Source organism: Emiliania huxleyi (genome assembly GCF_000372725.1).
Source record: "Emiliania huxleyi CCMP1516 unplaced genomic scaffold EMIHUscaffold_50, whole genome shotgun sequence".
NCBI classification, from domain to species: domain Eukaryota; phylum Haptophyta; order Isochrysidales; family Noelaerhabdaceae; genus Emiliania; species Emiliania huxleyi.
The window spans coordinates 402,544-421,589 of NW_005198243.1; the positions used below are offsets into that span (position 1 = coordinate 402,544).

The following is a 19,046-nucleotide window of genomic DNA, read 5'->3' on the forward strand; positions in this document are numbered from 1 at the left end:
ACCGTGGCGAATGCGAACCCGAATCCAAACCACCGGCACCGGAAACGTGTGAGCGCCGGTCCCCCCCCCCTCCCCCCCCCACCACCATATTTAGGGAAGGAGGAAGCTGGTGGCTGCTCGGAGGTTCAACGGGTGGGATCTACTCGAATCCACAGGGCCAGGCCCCAGTAAGTACGCAGTAGCCTGGGGCGGGCCCCCAGGCTGATCGCGCTGAGCTTGACGGGTGTAGTCTCTCACTGCACTCTCCGCCCGGACGCCGGACCCTCTCGATCGCTCCACCGCTACCACACCACAACCTCTGCCAAAGCCACTCGCCGATTCTTTTGTGGTATCTCCCTCTGAAAAAGAAAGGGCGCGCCGCGACGGGAGACAGTTGACACTGTCGCACTCCGTGGATCGCGACCGGGGCGCACGGGCTCTCATTGTCGGGGCGGGCGCGCGCGCGGGTTCCGGTGATACAGCAGCTGATGTGGCGGGGCACAGCAGCGTGCACGGTGGGTGTGCCACCGTCTCGGCGCGGTCCGCCCTCTCTGCGGTGTTGACGCGCCTGAGTTCGGAGGCCGCCCCCTGACCACCACCGATCGTGCGCGGATACGGGAGCGGGAGCGGGAGCGGTCCGAGCCATGGCGATACGAGCACGCGCGCCACCGCATGCGATCCACGGTTCGCCGCTCCCAGGTGCCCCTCCCCTGCCCTCCCCTGCGCGCTCGCGCCCGCACGCGCGCATTGCAAAAGACCCCTGCTGCGCGCCCTGGGTGCTGACAGTCTGACAGCAAACCCCGGACAGCGCCTGACAGTGCCCGACAGTCTGACAGCGCTGACAGCACTTTCTCTGACAGTCTGACAGCACGTATCTGACAGCCTGACAGCAGAGCCTGAACAGCAAGTCGACTGGCGTGAGCAGCAGCAGCAGCGCGACTGGCGTGAGCAGCAGCAGCCCGGCGGCGGCGAGGATTGCAGCGTGCCGAGTTATGAGCATGGCATGAGCGGCGAAATTCTTTTTTCCATCATGTACTACCCTACCTATCGCGGGCGCCAACCGCCAGGCTCCGTGCCCCACCTACCTACCTATTGCGGGGGGGCGTCTTCACGGAGGTGTTAGGTAGGGCGGGGTATAAGGTGCCAGAGACCTCCAGTGGGTAGGTAGGTGGTGCGTGTTTTCCTCCCTGACCAGCCGCCGTGCCGTTAGGGGGAGAGCGCTTCGCGCCCAAGTCGCCGGGCTCGACCGGCATGCAGTGCCAGTGGCAAAGTGAGCTCGCCGCGGACGCGCCAATCATCATACTCGAGGGGTGCTGCGCGCACGACCACGGTCGCACAGCTTTCCGCTGTCCTCGCTGCCGCGTCTCACAAATCGCGCGTTCCTTTTGCCAAAGCCTTTGCTTTGCGGTTCTCGGCCCGTCCCTGCACCGCCCCGGGCCGCGACGGCTCTCTCCAGAACTCCAGACAGATCTCAAAATAAATAAAAACGGACACCTCTCTTCTCTCTACTGCTGTGAGATGGGTAAAAAGGAACAGGTCCCCGCCCGTGCCACACACAGATAGGTGATCTGTGATCTGTGAGGGTCCGCCCGCAGGCGCATTTTGTATACCGAGGCGGTGCCCGGTGCCGAGAACCTGTTCGGACCCGTTGAGACACAGATAGGTAGGTAGGGGCCGAGTTTTAGAGCTAGCGACGGCAAGGAGCCCGAAACCTGGAACCGCGACCAATGCAAACGAAAGGCATTTGCTAGCGTGCGGACGCGTGCGATCAGGGAATCATCGTCCGCCCGTCGACGCACGAGGCATAGAGCTCATTCACGGCGGGGAAGGCCTTGATCTTGTCCCACCAGGCCGTCAGGCTCTTGTACTCCGAAAAGTCGATCTGCTTCTTGACCACCCACTCGAAAGCAAACACGCCGTGGAAGTCGGCAATCGTCGGGGACGCGGTGCCGGCGGCCCAGCCCGTGCCGCCAGCGGCAATCTTCTTGTCGAGGTATGAGAACCACTTGTCCTTGCGTTCCTTGTCGTCCACAAACTTGGCGTGCTCGCCGAAGATGTCATTAAAGTCGAGCATTGCCTGCCGCGTGCGTGGGCAGCTGTGAGATGCATACACACGGTGAGGAGCCGCATGTCCAGCGAGAGAGCCCGATCCTGCTGCACTCTCGCCTTCTCCGCAAAGGTCGCGCCGCCTAAGTTGAACTTTTCGCCCAGCGCAGTCAGACAAGCCGGCGCCTGGCCCACGACTACGCCATCGCCCAAGTCGACGGCGGGCGGAGCAAAGGAGCTGAGCTCTGGCCGGGCGTTCGGCCCGGCCTCCGCGTACGCGACGCCGGCCGCCTTGAGCGTCGCGTAAATGCCGATGGCTCGCCCGTACATGTTCATCCCGCCGGCAGGGCCCCAATAGTAGACGGTGATGGTCATCAGGAAACGCTCGAGCCGTCGGAGCTGTGAGTACAATAATCCTCGGCCGGCGTCGTCGTCCAGTTGCGGCGAGCGCAAGAAAAAAGAAGGGGCGGCCGCGCACTGCACTAACACAGGTACACCGAGAGAGAGAAAGCGGATACGAAACAAGAACACCACGCACTCTCTCACATGACAAGCGATCCCACGTCAGCGCGAATGTGGGGACTCCCGCCCTCCGCCCTCGCCCCCCGCCCCTGTCCTGGCTGGCCTGGGTGGCATCTCCTCATCATCACGCGCCAGGCGGGAGGGAAGTGGACGGGGCCCTGAGCCGACCTAGCCCTAAACGGAATGGGGCGCCCAACACGTGCCCGGATTACTGTGCCTTCCCCGGGTGCAGCCTTTCGGTTCGTGAAGGGTCGGTGCGTGTCGTGACCCCCTGGAACACCCGTACCCCCGCACCATCTCCGTCGCTTGGTTCCATAACCTCTGCCACCACCGGGAGGCGGCCAGGGCTTCATAGACTCGGTCGAGAGACCCCAGATTGGCATCCATGCCTCTCTGGACAGGGTGGCCCGCCACAACGACCCCTGGAATTGCGACTCGCCGCTTTCCTCCCGCTGTGAAATCCTGTGTGAGCTCTGTGTCTTGATTTGCCAACAACATACCTAAAACATGATTACATTTGTTGTTGATTACATGAAGGGTGGGGGGGGCCGTCGCCGTCCGCAGAGCTAGGCGGCGCGGGCACCCCCCACTGGGGCCGAGCGTAAGAAGCCGTTTGCCTCTTGCTTTTGGCGAACACGTGGAGGAACTGCTTGGTGGGCGGCGCAATGCCTCCCAAAGTTTCCACGTACCACACGAGCGGGAGGTCGTCAGTACTGCTACGCATATGTAATCGCCCAGAATGCACAGATCGGCCATGTTATGTAAATACGCGCCCGCGATCCATAGTGCGTCGGCCAGACGTCGCGTATTTCGGTGTCGTGCCCGAGCCAAGTGGCGCCTGAGGGAGCTACAAATGTCTTGCGTATTACGAATCTGTCTTCTGCATCCACCTTCGGCCGATCGGGGTGTGCCTCTCAAGGCGCGCTACGCCCCACGTACTACGCACACGCATTCCGGATTCGAGTGAGAAGTGGTGGCCGACGGGGGTTACGCCTCACGCATTACGCATACGCTTGATGCATTCGCACGCCCAAGGTGTCGGAGAGGGCCTACGCACCACGTACTACGCACACGCATTCCGGATTCGAGTGAGAAGTGGCGGCCGGCGGGGGTTACGCCTCACGTATTACGCATACGTTTTACGCATTCGCACGCCCAAGGTGTCGGAGAGGGCCTACGCACCACGTACTACGCACACGCATTCCGGATTCGAGTGAGAAGTGGTGGCTGACGGGGGTTACGCCTCACGTATTACGCATACGTTTTACGCATTCGCACGCCCAAGCTGTCGGAGAGGGCCTACGCACCACGTACTACGCACACGCATTCCGGATTCGAGTGAGAAGTGGCGGCCGACGGGGGTTACGCCTCACGTATTACGCATACGTTTTACGCATTCGCACGCCCAAGGTGTCGGAGAGGGCCTACGCACCACGTACTACGCACACGCATTCCGGATTCGAGTGAGAAGTGGCGGCCGACGGGGGTTACGCCTCACGCATTACGCATACGTATTACGCATTTGCACGCCCAAGTTGTCGGAGAGGGCTTACGCACCACGTATTACGCATACGTATTACGCATCCCCCCCCAACCCCCTTTATGTGCGCGCACTGGCGCTGCCGCTCGGGCTGCCATAAGTTGGCTAGGGTTGTATGTGCGCTGGTAACAACAGACTCGGGCATAGCCCTCGACAGCCACCCCCTAACCCCCCCCCCCCCCCCCTTTTTTGTGGGCCCCCGGGGCCTCCCCCTGGGGCTCCCAAAATTTGGCAAGGGTTTTATTTGCGGTGGTAAAAAAAGATTGGGGAAAAGCCCTTGAAAACCCCCCCTTAACCCCCCCCCCCCCCCCTTTATGTGGGCGCACTGGGGCTCCCCCTCGGGCTCCCAAAAGTTGGCTAGGGTTGTATGTGCGCTGGTAACAAAAGATTGGGGAATAGCCCTTGAAAGCCACCCCTAACCCCCCCCCCCCCCCCCCCCTTTATGTGCGCGCACTGGCGCTGCCGCTCGGGCTGCCATAAGTTGGCTAGGGTTGTATGTGCGCTGGTAACAACAGACTCGGGCATAGCCCTCGACAGCCACCCCCTAACCCCCCACCCACCCCCCTTTATGTGCGCGCACTGGCGCTGCCGCTCGGGCTGCCATAAGTTGGCTAGCACCACTAGCTCCGATCCGTTTTATTCCTTAATAGGCGGGGAACGGCAATCAGCCCTCCGGCATCGGAGCATTTGCCAACATGCTCTTCCGCCGCCCATCGGCGTGAGCGGACTGAAGTGTGTGGAGCATTCGTCGGCGCGCCGCCCCGCCGTGCCTCCACGCAGCGCCACTCCCCCGGCACGCGCGACAGCTGCAAAGGTCCTCCTCGGGCCTAGACTCTAGTCAGCGTCGTGCGAGCCATCTTTGTGTGTGTGAGGGGATATGACTGCGGGCCTCGCCTGCTCGGCCGCCTCTCCTTTCCTCTCCCGTCGCCGACGCGAAGGGGCGAGGGGTCGGGGCGAGGCCCGCGCGCCTCTGCAATCTGCTGTGTGTGGGTCCTGTGAGACCTCGAGGGAACTGTTTGACTGTCGGCGGAGAAGGTGTCTCTCTTGGCACTTCACTGCCATCGTCTTTGTACAATTTATGCTTTGTAACATTGCCTTGGACTACGAAGGATGAAAAATACGTAATGCGTAATGCGTATGCGTGATACGTAGGGGGGGGGGGGGCTCGGGGGCGCGCGGGGCGAGATACATAATCCGGAAACGTGAGACGTGGTACGTAAGGCACCCGCCGCGCGGGCCATTGCACCGTCCCCGGGGCAAAGCTTTGCGGTGAAAAGGACGTATGCGTAATGCGGATACGTGATACGTCGAAGACGCCCCGCCCTCCGTGGGCCGCGGCGCACCGGCGGAGATCTCCATAATCCGTATACGTGACACGTGGTACGTATGAGGCAACCACAGGGCCATCGCACCGTCACGCACGCGATGATTACGTGTATGTATTGACGTTTTCTATTTATTTTTGAAGGGGGAGGCGTTCGACGGGCTGCGTAATGCGACGCATTTGGACTGGCAAGTGACGTACACGCACCGAGTTTACGTATTCCCGAGAGGGCGTAATGTGATGCGTATGCATATGGGCCTCCGTGCATATGCGTAGCAGTACTGACGACGATTGACACGAGCACCAAGCCGCGTTATGGCTTTCTTGACCCACTTCGCGTCGTAGCAAGAAAAAGAAGAGGGGGCAGAAGAAGGATATTTTTGCTCGTTTGTGTTTTCTTGACACAAAGTATGTGTGTGGATGAAAAAGAAAAATATAAAATATCTGTTTGACGCGCGACTCAAGCACAGCGCCCAACACAACCCACACGTTGACCGCCCACCCGCAGAGAGGGCGGGCCGGGAGAGACATGCACCATCCGGTTGCCCGGCCGCGGTCGATAGCCCTACGCGGCCGCCTCCGCTGCCGGGGCAGGCGCCTCCTCCACTCCTCCGCGGCCGGAGGTGTAGGCGCCTGTCGGACAGAGAGGGAGAGCACAGGTGCTGATCAGAGTTTGCCAGAGTGAGCGAGCGAGAAAACGGGAGAGGGAGAAGGGGGAAGGGGGGGGGGGGGGGGAGCTGCCCTGAGGGTTTGTCTGTAGGGTGGGAGTGAGGGCGGTCTGCAGGGTGGGCACACGCGACTGGTGCACACGCGACTGGTGCGGTGGGTGCGGCGAGGTGCGACAATGGCGAAGCGCTGCGCGCGGGGCCGCGAGAGTGGCGCTGCGAGCAGGGCTGCGCGGGCTTCGAGCGTGTCGCGGGCGCGAGTCTTTCAAAGACGGCGAGAGGGCGCGCCGAGGTCTGCGTCGAGCTCCTCCGCCGTGGGCTTCTTCTCGGGCTCCTTCTTCTTCTTCTCCTTCTTGGCCACGCCCTTGGACGCCGGCTTCGCCGCGCCCTTCCCGCCGCCGCCCTTCCCGCTCATCGAGAGCACCAGCTGCGCAAACTCTTTTAGTGACTCGTTCGGGATGCCAATCTGCCCCGAGTTGGCGCCCCACTTGTGCTGCACGAAGAGGCCGTCAGCCACCTGCGGGCCGATGCGCACGCCAGCGTCGACCGGAGCGGGCGGCGAGGGCGTGCTCTGCGAGGAGAGCATGGCCGAGGACCAGGAGTTTGGCGAGCTGCGCCAGCGGTGTGTGCTGCTGGGCAAGCACGGGCCTTGGTGAAGATGAAGGTTCCCTTCTTGTTGGTCTGGAGCTTCTTCTCGGCGGGACCGCCGCCGCCGCCGCCGCCGCCGCCGCCGCCCTTCCCAGTGCCGGGCGTCCTCTTGACCATCAGGGAGCACCGGCGGGTGAGCAAACCGCGTCCTGGCCCCCTCCTGTCTGGTGAGACAGGTCGCGTTTATTTTTGCTTGGCCGGACATCATGACGGGGTAGGTAGGGTAGGGTCTGGGCCCTCCCGTCGGGTTTTTCCCTCTCTCACGCCGGAATTTTCACAGCAGAAAAAGAATTTTTCCGCCCAAATCACGATGTCAACCCTCCCCAAGTCGTTGATCTGGTGCTTGTAGGGCTTGAGAGTGGCCTGCCATGTCACAGGAAGGACTGTGGTTGCAGGATAGTACCACCAGCCATCACTTTAGTTGGTATAGTACCCCACCTTCACCCAGCCCGTGATTTCTTTTTTAGTTTCCCATAAGTAAGGTAGGTACGTGTCACCAATGTGGGACCAGTGCAGCATCGCGCCATCGACAGCTCTGAACTCAGAACTGCGCCTCACCACTGACCGGGAAGGCCGCCAAGTGGGCCAGCACCGGTCACACATTGTGGCAGCAGTCAGCAGTGCATGTCTGATAGCTAGACCTAAGAGCAGCAGCATCAGGGTCGCAGGGTCGGATCGTGTCCTCTGGGCCGGCGCGGGGGCCCCAGAGGGTGTCCATGCGGGGGGGAGATGGGGTCCCATGGCCCGCCGCAGGCGCCGATTTTTTTGGATTGTTTTTCTTTTTTGGAGTTTTTTACTTGTTTTCATGGGAATTCGGCGTACTTGCGGCCATGCTATCACGCCTTGCGACAGCCTGTCGGCGCAGCTGACCGTGCCATGATGCACAATTGATCACCTGCATAGCTCGCGGCCTTAGTATCAAGCATTCAGTGACGACCTGATCGTACGGCCAGTAGGAAGGTGTCCTTCCATCGTGTGCACGCTTCTGGCGCAATGCGCGTCACCTCGGATTGGCTGCTGGCACTCTCGAGGCTATGCCTACACAGCCTCGCGCGCATGGGCAGTCAAGAGGGACCACGCACCTTCTCAGGACAGCGCCGGTGCCTCTCTCTTGGACCGGCAAACGTGGTGGTATCGTGTCACCAATGTGGGACCAGTGCGGCATCGCGCCATCGACAGCTCTGAACTGCGCCTCACCACTGACCGGGAAGGCCGCCAAGTGGGCCAGCACAGGTCGCACATTGTGGCAGCAGTCAGCAGTGCATGGCTGATAGCTAGAGCAGCAGCGTCAGGGTCGCAGGGTCGGATCGTGTCAAGCCTCTCGCCCGGCCGGCCGCGTGCAGACGTCGGCCTGTCTGCTGTCTGGAGTGATCTGTCGGCGGTCAGTACGACCGATCAGGTCGGAGATTTCTGATGGTTGGAGGGTCTATCTGTATGTACTCCTCGAGATCTTTCCAAATCTGCCCTCTACTTAACCGTACTTAATCGGGAAGTTGGTGCTAGTGGAGACTAGTGGAGCCGGGGCCCCGTTTCCGCACTGCGGCGCGGCGCACGGTGCCTCCGGGGGGCCCCGCGCCGGCCCAGAGATCGTGTCAAGCCTCTCGCCCGGCCGGCCGCGTGCAGACGTCGGCCTGTCTGCTGTCTGGAGTTATCCGTCGGCGGTCAGTACGACCGATCAGGTTGGAGTTTTCTGATGGTTAGAGGGTCTATCTGTATGTACTCCTCGAGATCTCTCCAAATCTGCCCTCTGATTAACTTAGCTTAATCGGGAAGTTGGTAGTATGAGCGAGTATGAGCGCCGAGGTGCCCCGGGCGCCCGCGTGTTTAACTGGGCCGTTTCCGCTGTGACTGCTAGCCAGCTGTGTGAAAAACAAATACATCCAGGGGGCGGGCAGAGCGGTGGGCGGTGGAAGGACGTTCGGTGTTTTCTTTCTTTTCCTGCGTCAAGAATGTCTGATCAAGAGATCACTCACTCCCAGACTCACTCACTCACATACACATTGTCATGCCCCCCTGTGTGTCGCCGCGCTGCACGTTTGCGCACGATCGCGCAACCGATCAGACCTGCCGCTGCACCGACGACGCCTCGCCGGCAGAGACGTCGCGCGCCTCCGCAGAGCTGCGGCTGCTCATCTTGGCGAACACCCGGCTGAGGCCGCCAAAGCTTCGCTTCGCGAGGCTGGTGCTGCCCTCAGCGACGCTGCCTGAAACGAGGAGGTCCGCCCGCGACCGAGCGGGGGTCGCGCCTAGGCTCTTTGCCAGAAGCACGAGCGAAACCTGCGGGCAGGGACGGCCCTGCTCGTCACGAAAGGCAAAGTCGAGCTGTGGGAGAGAGGGCGCGCGCCTTGCGGTGGCGCCCCGGGAAGCACGATTTTGCCAGGTCCTTGTAGAGTCCGCCGGCGATGAGCTCCTGCGGCGTTGGGAGGAGAGGGTTGTGGGGGGAGGGGAGGCTCGGGACGGGCGTCACTGTGAGACATCCGCTCCTGCGGCGTGACTTCGAAAAAGCGCGCGAACTGGCAGCCGCCGAGCGCGGGGTCGTTCTCGTGCGCCATGACGATCTTCAGCTTGTCCTCGCGCGCTTGCTTGACCTGCTCGGCCAGCCGCTCGCCGTCCTCCTCCAGCCAGGTATTCTGATTGAGGTACAACAGCATGTGGGTCACATCGGCGGCGCGGCGCGATCGGCGTGCCAACCCGCGAAGTGCCGTGGAGGGGCGTGCTGATGCAGAGGAGCCAACGTCCGCAACGGTGGAGACGGTGAGGCCGGGAAAGGCCCTGGCAAGCTCGCAGGCCAGCTCTGCGGCGCCCGGGTTGGCCGGCGAGGCCCAGAGCGTGCACGGTTTGGAAAAGGCGAGCGGCTGGCTCTCTGGCTCGCCCGACACGCAGAGCGGGAGGGAGGCCTCGTTCAGATAGTTGGGCGAGCAGAGGAGCACCGCCTAGGGTGCTTCAAGTGGAGTCGGTCGGGAGAGAGGGACTGCGAAGCGGCTGGCTGTGGCCGGCGGCGCCTCGGCGATGATCTTGAGCGAGACGAGCTGAAACTCTTCGATGCGATACCAAATCGTGAGCGGCCAGTCGTTGTCAAAGATGGCCGGCTGCAGGTCCTCGGGGCACTCGCCGCGCAGCGCCTGGAGCGTCCCGCCGCCCTTTTCAGGGTCCGCTTCTTGGACGAGGACGAGCGGCTTGTCCTTCTCGAGCGACGAGCGGACCTCTCGGAGGCAGTTCTGTGGCGCGGGCGAGGCGGCAGTTCTTGGGGCCAGGGTGCGGTAGAGGCGGGGTGGGAGGAAGAGGCGAGCCTTGGAGCGGAAGTAGCCCTGCGAGAGGAAGAAGAGGATGACCTGCGAGCTCTGGATGTACTCCTCCAGCGCCCCGATATCCTTGAGATCATCTACCTATGAGCACACCGCGGTGCGTCAAGGGGGGCTCTGTGTGTAGCTTAAGCAGCGCTGATGAGCATGTGCGCGCGTCGAGAAAGACTTTGATGTCCGGCAGCAGCTGCTCGAGCTCACCCTTGATGACCTTGACGGCGTCTTGACCGGTCGACCTATTCGTTTGGGTGAGGGGTGGGGGTCATGCCGGCTGTTTCGGTCCCTCTCTCCCTCCATAGCCGTGACTCACCAGATGTGGCTGTTGAAGAGGTGCCACGTGAGGCCCCTCACGATGCTCAGCTCGGGGGGCTGCTTGGTCGAGACGAGTCGGATCGTGGGGATCTTGGCGACGCGACGGGCGGCGATGATGGCGCCGACGAGGAAGAAGGCGAGCACGACTGCAACGAGGATGATCATCGAGTCGACAATCACATTGAGGCTGCGGAAGCCGAGGACATCGGCGGGGTCGGCTTCCTGGTACCGCTCCTGGATGCCGAGGAAGATGGTGCTCCAGTTGGTGCCGAGGAAGAGGAGGAGGAGCACGAGGCTCGTGGCGACGGCGAGCACGTTGTCCTCGACCCGCTTGTACGGCCGCACGACAGCGAGTGCGACGGCGTAGCATGAGCAGATGAGCGTCGCCACCACGAGGCGAACAAAGGCGCGCTCCTCCGGGATCAGAAGCACGAAGCCAGTCAGCACGAGCTTGCGCGCCAGCTCGACCGCCTCCCACCAGTACCAGGTCTTCTCGTACTCCCGGTGGAGGAAGGCGGTGGCCCGCGTCAGAGCAGTCGGCGTCTTGGCCTGCAGCGGCTTGTAGCAAGCGGCGAGGAGCGACGTGAAGAGGACCAGCGAGCCGGCGGGCCAGAGGACGATGAAGCCGGTGGCGAGGGCGGTGATGGGTCCGTGATCGTCGGAGCCGCACTTGACGCTCGCGTCCTGCCGCATGTAGGAGACCTGCTCTAGCTCCTCGCCGGGCGGAGAGGTGGTGTAGGCCTATCAGCAGAACGTTGCGAGGACTGAGGGGTGTGGTGTTGTGAGCAACGGCAATCATCAGCTGTGAGAGGGCGCCTGGCACGACCAGGAGCGGAAGATGGAGGCGCTGATGGAGGGCACGAAGCAGAAGATGAGCACAAGGCCGGCCGGCGTGAGGTCGAGGAGGCCGAGGGCCACCTCCGCGTACCACGATCTCTCGCGCGGCGCCGGGGCGGCGCGCCAGCAGCGGAGCCGCAGGCTTATTCCCGCGATCATTAGCAGGGCGATGAGCGCGACGGGGGAGAGGGCGATGGCGAGGAGCCGCAGAGCGTAGCCGAGGCACTGCTCCGGCAGGAAAAAGCCAGACCAGTCGATGGAGATCACGTTGGCCAAGTTGTCCGTCCAGCCCGTGTACTTGTCCGGCAGCCGCGCGGAGTAGGTGGAGGAGAGGACGGTGCAGGTCTGATAGAAGCCAAACAGGATCTTGAGCTTTGCCGTCATTCCGACCCCGACGTAGTACTTGACGGAGCGGTCTGCAAAGCGGAGGATAGAGCCGATGATGCGCTCCTTCCGCCACGGCATGTGGTAGGCCCACGCCGCCAAGCCGCACGCGACGCAGAGGCCGAGGACGAGGCCTACGATGCGGCCCGCCGCCGCGCCGCGCGCCGCGCACTCCTTGCAGTTGACGCCATCGACGAGGTAATGGTTCTCTGCGGCGCAGAGCTGGCACTCGGGGCCTTTGAAGCCGGAAGCGCAGTACTCGTCCGAAGAGCTCACCTCCATCCTCCGGCGACGAGAGGCCTCTGCCTCGCTGCCGGCGCATCGCTTCTCGCCGGCCTCGCCATCGCCGCCAAAGCCGCCGCACTCTGCCAGCACGGCGGTAAAGGGGCTGGCGCGCCAGAAGCCGGCCGGGATACCGAGGGACTCGAGAGTCGTGTTGACTGGGCAGTCGGCGTTCGGCGGGCAGGACTTGCAGTACTCGGTCGGGGATTTGAACATATCGTCCGGGCCGGCAGTCGCGTTCCGCAAGTAGTAGTCGTCCATGCAAAACGAGCAGGTGGTGCTGCCGCTGACCGAGCTGAGGGGGTGAGGACATGGGACGCACAGGCCTTGGCCGGCGTTGGCGGCGTAACGGCCAGCCTCGCACTCGTCGCACGCGACGCTGCCTTGACTCGACGAGGTGCCGGCAAGGCAAGGCTCGCACTTGGACTGCCCCTCTTTCGCGGCGAAGGTGCCAGGCGAGCACGGCGTCGGCTCGATGCTGCCCGTGGAGCAAGCGCTGCCGGCGGGGCAGGCCGTGCACTCGCCCGCGTCGCTGAGGTTGGTTGCGCTCGTGTAGCTGCCCTTCTCGCACGGCAGCGGCGCCGCCGCGCCCTCGGCGCAGTAGCTGCCCTGCTCGCACGCGCGGCATCTCGTCGCGCCCGTGTAGTTCTGGTAGGTCCCTCCGCCGCAGCTGGCGCACTCGGAGAGGCCGCCCGTGGCGGCGTAGCTGCCCTCGCGACACGCCGTCTGCTGCGTCGAGCCCGTAGTGGCGAAGTAGCCCGGCGAGGCGTCGGTGCACTCGCTCGCGGCGGAGAGGTTGGTGCCGGTCGAGTAGCTGCCAGCCTCGCACGGCAGCGCCGCCGCCGCGCCAACAGCGCAGTAGCCGCCCGCCTCGCACGGCTTGCACGCCGTCTGCGCCTCCGCGTCCTGGTACGTGCCGGCGGAACAGGGCGTGCACTCGCCCTGCCTGGTCTCGTTCGTGTACGACCCCTTGGCGCACGCCGTCTGCTGCGTCGAGCCCGTGGTGGCGAAGTGGCCCGGCGAGGCGTCGGTGCACTCGCTCGCGGCGGAGAGGTTGGTGGCGCGCGAGTAGCTGCCAGTCTCGCACGGCAGCGCCGCCGCCGCGCCAACAGCGCAGTAGCCGCCCGCCTCGCACGGCTTGCACGCCGTCTGCGCCTCCGCGTCCTGGTACGTGCCGCCGGAACAGGGCGTGCACTCGCCCTGCCTGGTCTCGTTCGTGTACGACCCCTTGGCGCACGCCGTCTGCTGCGTCGAGCCCGTGGTGGCGAAGTGGCCCGGCGAGGCGTCGGTGCACTCGCTCGCGGCGGAGAGGTTGGTGCCGGTCGAGTAGCTGCCAGCCTCGCACGGCAGCGCCGCCGCCGCGCCAACAGCGCAGTAGCCGCCCGCCTCGCACGGCTTGCACGCCGTCTGCGCCTCCGCGTCCTGGTACGTGCCGCCGGAACAGGGCGTGCACTCGCCCTGCCTGGTCTCGTTCGTGTACGACCCCTTGGCGCACGCCGTCTGCTGCGTCGAGCCGGTGGTGGCGAAGTGGCCCGGCGAGGCGTCGGTGCACTCGCTCGCGTCGGTGAGGTCGGTGGCGTTCGAGTACGACCCGGCGGGGCAGGGAAGTGGCACGCTCGTCCCCTTCGGGCAGTAATGACCCGCATCGCAGGGCAGCGCCTCATAGGTCGCCTCCGTGGGGCATTTGTAGCCTGCGGGGCAGCGGCCGGCGCAGCTGCTGCTCGACTGCTCCTTTGGGTCGGCCGAGCCGAGGAGGCCGGCGGCGCAGGCAAAGGGGAAGTCCTCATCGACGGGCAGCAGCGGCAGCTGGTAGAGGTTCACGCCGAGGAGAGAGGGGTCGTCCTCCCAGTTGCAGGGCTGCACGAAGGTCGGGTTCTGGCAGTACCGAGGAGGCTGGTCGACTGCTGTGAGGGCGAGGGCGCAATAGTCGCGGTGCTCGAGGCAAGCCGTCTGCTTGCACACGCCGCGCTCGTCGCAAGCCTGTGTTTGCTTGCACCGTTCAACGTTGTCGCTGCACGAGGGGTAAGAGCACGCCTCCCGGTACACCTCGCAGCGCGCGTTCGGCAGCCAGCGGCCGGCGGGGGCGGGGAGGGTATAGGAGACCTCGCCAGCGAGCAGGAAGATGGAGCTCCCCTCTGTAACTGGGGCAGAGCAGCCGCTGATGAGTGTGCCGTCGCTAAGGGAGGTGCGCCCTCCCGCCGAGTAGAGGCCGCCGCCATGCTGAGCAGAGCAGCCGCTGATGAGGGTGCCGTCGCTAAGGGAGGTGCGCCCTCCCGCCGAGTAGAGGCCGCCGCCAGACTCTGTGGCGATGCAGCTGGAGATGGTTGAGCGGGCCAGGCTGGCTGAGCCCCAGGCCACGTAAACTGCGCCGCCAAACGTGGCATTGCAGCCAGAGATGGTGGATTCGGTCACGATGAGGTCAGTGTCAGCCGTGTATGTAGCTCCGCCGTGCCCCGCGTCCCCTACTACAGCAGCGCCGCCAGCCGAGCAGCCCGACACGGCCGATTCGATTAGCGAGACCGCACCGCTGCCATACGCGTAGACGACGCCGCCGATCTGCGGTGGCGAGGAGAGAGCGGGGTGAGGCAGCCGTGGCCCTCTCTATCACTCGACCCGCTGCCGTGCGGCGCTGCAGGGCGGCGGCCAGCTCTACGCTGCGCACCCCGCCATAGCCAGCCGAGCAGCCCGACACGTCCGAGCCGATGATCGAGACCGCACCTGCTCGACGACGTGCACCGCTGTCCTCCGAGTAGACGACGCCGCCGTACTGTGGTTTCGAGGAGAGAGCGGGGTGAGGCTGCCGTGGCCCTCTTTATCTCTCGCCCCGCTGCCGTGGGCGCTGGAGGGGTGCGGCTAGCTCTACGCGGCGCACCCCGCCAACCGAACAGCCCGACACGGTCGTGCCGGTTATCGAGACCGCACCGCTGTCCTCCGAGTAGACGACGCCGCCGTTCTGCGGTTGGGAGGAGAGAGCGGGGTGAGGCAGCCGTGTCCCTCTCTATCACTCGAACCGTTGCCGTGTGGTGCTGCAGGGCGGCGGCTAGCTCTACGCGGCACACCCAGCCAGCCGAGCAGCCCGACACGTGCGAGCCGATTAGCGAGACCGCACCGCTGTACCGCGCGTAGACGACGCCGCCGTCCTGCGGTTGCGAGGAGAGAGTGGGGTGAGGCAGCCGTGGCCCCTCTCTACCTCTCGCCCTGCTGCCGTGCGGCGCCGCTCTCGACACGCACCCCTTGGGCACGCACATAGCCAGCATAGCAGCCCGCCACGGTCGTGCCGGTTATCGAGACCGCACCGCTGTCGTCCGAGTAGACGACGCCGCCGTTCTGCGGTTGCGAGGAGAGAGCGGGGTGAGGCAGCCGTGTCCCTCTCTATCACTCGAACCGCTGCCGTGCGGCGCTGCAGGGCGGCTAGCTCTACGCGGCGCACAAGAGCCGAGCAGCTCGTCACGGACGAGCCATTTATCGAGACCGCACCGCTGTACTGCGTGTAGACGACGCCGCCGTCCTGCGGTTGCGAGGAGAGAGCGGGGTGAGGCGGCCGTGGCCCTCTCTATCACTCGACCCGCTGCCGTGCGGCGCTGCAGGGCGGCGGCCAGCTCTACGCTGCGCACCCTGCCAGCCGAGCAGCCCGACACGGTCGTGCCGGTTATCGAGACCGCACCGCTGTCGTCCGAGTAGACGACGCCGCCGTCCTGCGGTTGCGAGGAGAGAGCGGGGTGAGGCAGCCGTGTCCCTCTCTATCACTCGAACCGCTGCCGTGCGGCGCTGCAGGGCGGCTAGCTCTACGCGGCGCACAAGAGCCGAGCAGCTCGTCACGGACGAGCCATTTATCGAGACCGCACCGCTGTCCTGCGTGTAGACGACGCCGCCGTCCTGCGGTTGGGAGGAGAGAGCGGGGTGAGGCAGCCGTGGTCCTCTCTATCACTCGCCCCGCTGCCGTGCGGCGCTGCAGGGCGGCTAGCTCTACGCGGCGCACAAGAGCCGAGCAGCCCGACACGGTCGAGCCGATTATCGAGACCGCACCGCTGTACTGCGTGTAGACGACGCCGCCGTTCTGCGGTTGCGAGGAGAGAGCGGGGTGAGGCGGCCGTGGCCCTCTCCATCTCTCGCCCCGCTGCCGTGCGGCGCTGCAGGGGTGGCGGCTAGCTCTACGCGGCGCACAGAGTCAGCAGAGCAGTCCCTGACAGTCGAGTCGATGATCTCGACGTCGCCTGCGCCGTCAGCTTGCACAACGCCGCCGCTGTCCCCCGCCCACCCGTTGACGAGGGTCAGCCCCCGCAGGGTGAGGCTGCAGCCGCCCTCGAGGTAAAAGAGCCTGGTCTCTCGCTTGCCGTCGAGCGTCGCGCCCTCGCCGCTGCTCGCGACGGTCACTTTGATGGTGGAGGTGCAGCTGATCTGGCTGCCCAGCTTGAAGTGCGCACTGGGCGGTAGGTAGATGGAGACGTTGGCAGCAGTAGCAGTAGCCTCCTCGATCAGGTTGCGGAGCTGGTCCTCGCTCTCCGCGGCGACATCGAAGCCGGGGGAGAGCGGCGGCAGCGGCGGCAGCGGGGGCGGTGTTGGCGGTGGAGGCGGTGAAGGCGGTGGAGGCGGCGCTGGTGGCGGTGAAGGCGGCCGGGTCGCCCAGCAGATCTGACGGCAGAGGGAGGATAGGCATCAGAGAGGAGAAGGAAGGGGAGCGAGAGGGACCAGGGGCGCGCCTTCCAGCCCGACTCGACTACGCCACCATCCGACCGCCACTCGATGACGCCGTCCTCCGCCACCGCGCCACTCGGCCCCGAGGTGCCGCAGTACTTTGTGCCGTTGACGGTGAGATAGTCGTAGGGGCAGCCGTCGCCCGCCTCCACATCAAAGGCGATCGCCTCCAGCCCGACCGGCGGCACGCCGCTGATGGTGCACGTCTCGCTGTTGCCGTAGGTGTTCGGGTAGTTTGGCGACGCGGCGCACGAGCCGCCGTCGGTGAGCGAGCACGGGCCGGTGATGAAGTAGCCGCCAGGGAGGAGCGGCGGCGGCGGGATGGAAGGCGGCGGTGGTGGCGGTGATGGCGGTGAAGGCGGTGAAGGCGGTGAAGGTGGCCGGGTCGCCCAGCAGATCTGACGGCAGAGGGAGGATATAGGCATCAGAGAGGAGAAAGAAGGGGAGCGAGAGGGACCAGGGGCGCGCCTTCCAGCCCGGCCCGACTACGCTGCCATCCGATCGCCACTCGATGACGCCGTCCTCCGCCACCGCGCCACTCGGCCCCGAGGTGCCGCAGTACTTTGTGCCGTTGACGGTGAGATAGTCACATCCGCAGCTGCCGCATTGCTCCACATCAAAGGCGATCGCCTCCAGCCCGACCGGCGGCACGCCGCTGATGGTGCACGTCTCGCTGTTGCCGTAGGTGTTCGGGTAGTTTGGCGACGCGGCGCACGAGCCGCCGTCGGTGAGCGAGCACGGGCCGGTGATGAAGTAGCCGCCAGCAGGGAGGAGCGGCGGCGGCGGGATGGAAGGCGGCGAAGGCGGCGAAAGCGGTGATGGCGGTGGCGGCGGCAACAATGAGGGGGGCGAAGGCGGTGAGGGCGACAGCGGAGAGGCGATGTACAGATCCCAGTGCACGTCGGAGTATGTGTTGGTTTCGACGCAGTTGAGATCGTAGTACTTGAGGTAGTAACCGCCGCCGCGCTTGTTCACCGTAATTGCGACGCACCCGATGTCGGCGTCGCAGTCCTTCTTCGCCGCGTCGAAGCAAATGGTGTATTCGGCCGAGCACCCATGGCCCGACTGCGCGCACACGTTCCAGGTCACGAATGCGCCGCTCCACGATGAGTCGACCCACGATGGCGACACGTACGTCTTCGAGCCGCCGCCGTCCGGCTCGCCGTCGCCGCCGCCGCCCACGCCGCCGCCTCCCTCCGCTTTGCCTGCGCCGCCGCCGTCCGGCTCGCCGTCGCCGCCGCCGCCCACGCCGCCGCCTCCCTCCGTTTTGCCTGCGCCGCCGCCGTCCGGCGGCGGAGACAGCGAGGCGGGCGGCGGCGGCGGCGAGGGCGTCGCGGAGGGAGGCGGTGAGGGCGACGCAAACGGCGGCGGCGGCGACGGCGGTGGCGTGGCCGCCTTGCCGGGCGGGGTGGGTGGCGGCGACGGCGGCGGGGTCGGAGCCTTGCCCGGCGGGAAGGGCGGCGGCGAAGGCGGAGGCGGCGCCGCTGATGGCGCGGCCGGCGGCGCCGCTGGTGGCGCGGTCGGTAGTAGCGCCGCTGGTGGCTCAGGCGGCGGCGCCGCTGGTGGCGCGGTCGGTAGCGCCGCTGGTGGTAGAACCACTGGTGGCGCGGCCGGCGGCGCCGCTGGTGGCGCGGTCGGTAGTAGCGCCGCTGGTGGCGCGGCCGGCGGCGCCGCTGGTATGCCGCGCGCGCCCTGCAGGCAGAAGAGGATCACAATGCCGACTCGGAGAGCACGCGTGCTGGAGAGCAAAGGTACCGAGATCGCTGCGTGGCTGCGGCCCTGCACCCTCTTCTTCTTGACCTGCCCACGCAGCAGCTCAAGGCACGCCGCGAGGAAAAGCGCCAGCACGGCCGCACAAGGGTGGAGAAAGAGCAGAGACGCCGGCTCGATCTCTGAGCGGGCCGTGGCGGTCGTGAAGCTCTCCTTGAGTGAGGGGTCGCCGATCTTCGTCGCGCCGGAAGTCTCGTCAAAGGGGGCGAGCTCGGCGTAGGCGCTAATGAGGAGCTTGGAGGTAGTCGGGTAGGTCTTACCGATCCCGGTCTCGATCTTGGAGTGGGCCGTGGCGGTCTTGAGGCTCGCCTCGTTGCTCGTGGAGCCCGAGGCCTTGATCGGATCCTCAGAGACGCAGAGCTCGGTGAGCGGCTGCGGCGGCTCCGCGCACCACACAGGGGCGCCGCCGCCGCCGCACGTGAGACCGACGGAGTTGACGGTGGAGTCGGCGAGCGAGCCGTCGCCGATCCTGGCCGCGCCGGTGGACTCGCCAAAAGAGGAGAGCTCGGCGTCGGCGGCGGCGCCGATGGGCTTGACGGTGGTCGGGACGGCGGCGCGTGAGTCGGCGCCGCTGAACTTGGAGAGGTTGATCGGGTAAGAGAAGGTCAGATGGTGGGTGGCGTCCGGCAAGGGCGCCAGACGGGTCGGTCTGAAAGGGGTACCGCAGCTCGAATTCCGTAATCATGGGCTATAGTCTATTTCCCTATGTTGAAACTTGTTATTCCCGCCCTCATTTTCCC

The 19,046-nt window shown here is 65.3% G+C and overlaps 3 protein-coding genes across 3 annotated transcripts; all 3 read right to left on the reverse strand.

The window, feature by feature from the left end:
• Positions 1 to 1,662: 1,662 nt before the first annotated feature.
• EMIHUDRAFT_421964 (hypothetical protein) lies at positions 1,663 to 2,370 on the reverse strand. Its single transcript, XM_005766759.1, has 2 exons — positions 2,131 to 2,370; positions 1,663 to 2,056 (listed from the first exon to the last, which is right to left on the reverse strand). The coding sequence occupies exons 1-2, from the start codon at positions 2,359 to 2,361 to the stop codon at positions 1,748 to 1,750; spliced, it is 540 nt and encodes a 179-aa protein (XP_005766816.1). The 5' UTR covers positions 2,362 to 2,370; the 3' UTR covers positions 1,663 to 1,747.
• Positions 2,371 to 5,797: 3,427 nt separating this feature from the next.
• EMIHUDRAFT_356638 (hypothetical protein) lies at positions 5,798 to 6,870 on the reverse strand. Its single transcript, XM_005766760.1, has 3 exons — positions 6,725 to 6,870; positions 6,365 to 6,593; positions 5,798 to 6,044 (listed from the first exon to the last, which is right to left on the reverse strand). The coding sequence occupies exons 1-3, from the start codon at positions 6,839 to 6,841 to the stop codon at positions 5,977 to 5,979; spliced, it is 414 nt and encodes a 137-aa protein (XP_005766817.1). The 5' UTR covers positions 6,842 to 6,870; the 3' UTR covers positions 5,798 to 5,976.
• A 1,912-nt stretch (positions 6,871 to 8,782) lies between these two features.
• Positions 8,783 to 11,559, reverse strand: EMIHUDRAFT_211817 (hypothetical protein; the record flags this gene model as incomplete). Its single annotated transcript, XM_005766761.1, has 7 exons — positions 8,783 to 9,046; positions 9,220 to 9,657; positions 9,697 to 10,110; positions 10,196 to 10,262; positions 10,337 to 11,079; positions 11,200 to 11,256; positions 11,356 to 11,559. The coding sequence occupies 7 exons, from the start codon at positions 11,557 to 11,559 to the stop codon at positions 8,783 to 8,785; spliced, it is 2,187 nt and encodes a 728-aa protein (XP_005766818.1).
• Between the last annotated feature and the right edge of the window lie 7,487 nt (positions 11,560 to 19,046).

Excerpts from the sequence above, each read along its gene's own strand:
- EMIHUDRAFT_421964 (XM_005766759.1), bottom strand. The coding sequence starts at position 2,361 with ATGAACATGTACGGGCGAGCCATCGGCATTTACGCGACGCTCAAGGCG. Across the intron at positions 2,057-2,130 it reads AGAAGGCGAGAGTGCAGCAG|GCAATGCTCGACTTTAATGA; the intron begins GATCGGGCTCTC and ends CGCACGCGGCAG.
- EMIHUDRAFT_356638 (XM_005766760.1), bottom strand. The coding sequence starts at position 6,841 with ATGGTCAAGAGGACGCCCGGCACTGGGAAGGGCGGCGGCGGCGGCGGC. Across the intron at positions 6,594-6,724 it reads GAACCTTCATCTTCACCAAG|GTGGCTGACGGCCTCTTCGT; the intron begins GCCCGTGCTTGC and ends ATCGGCCCGCAG. Across the intron at positions 6,045-6,364 it reads GGAGCTCGACGCAGACCTCG|GCGCCTACACCTCCGGCCGC; the intron begins GCGCGCCCTCTC and ends TCTGTCCGACAG.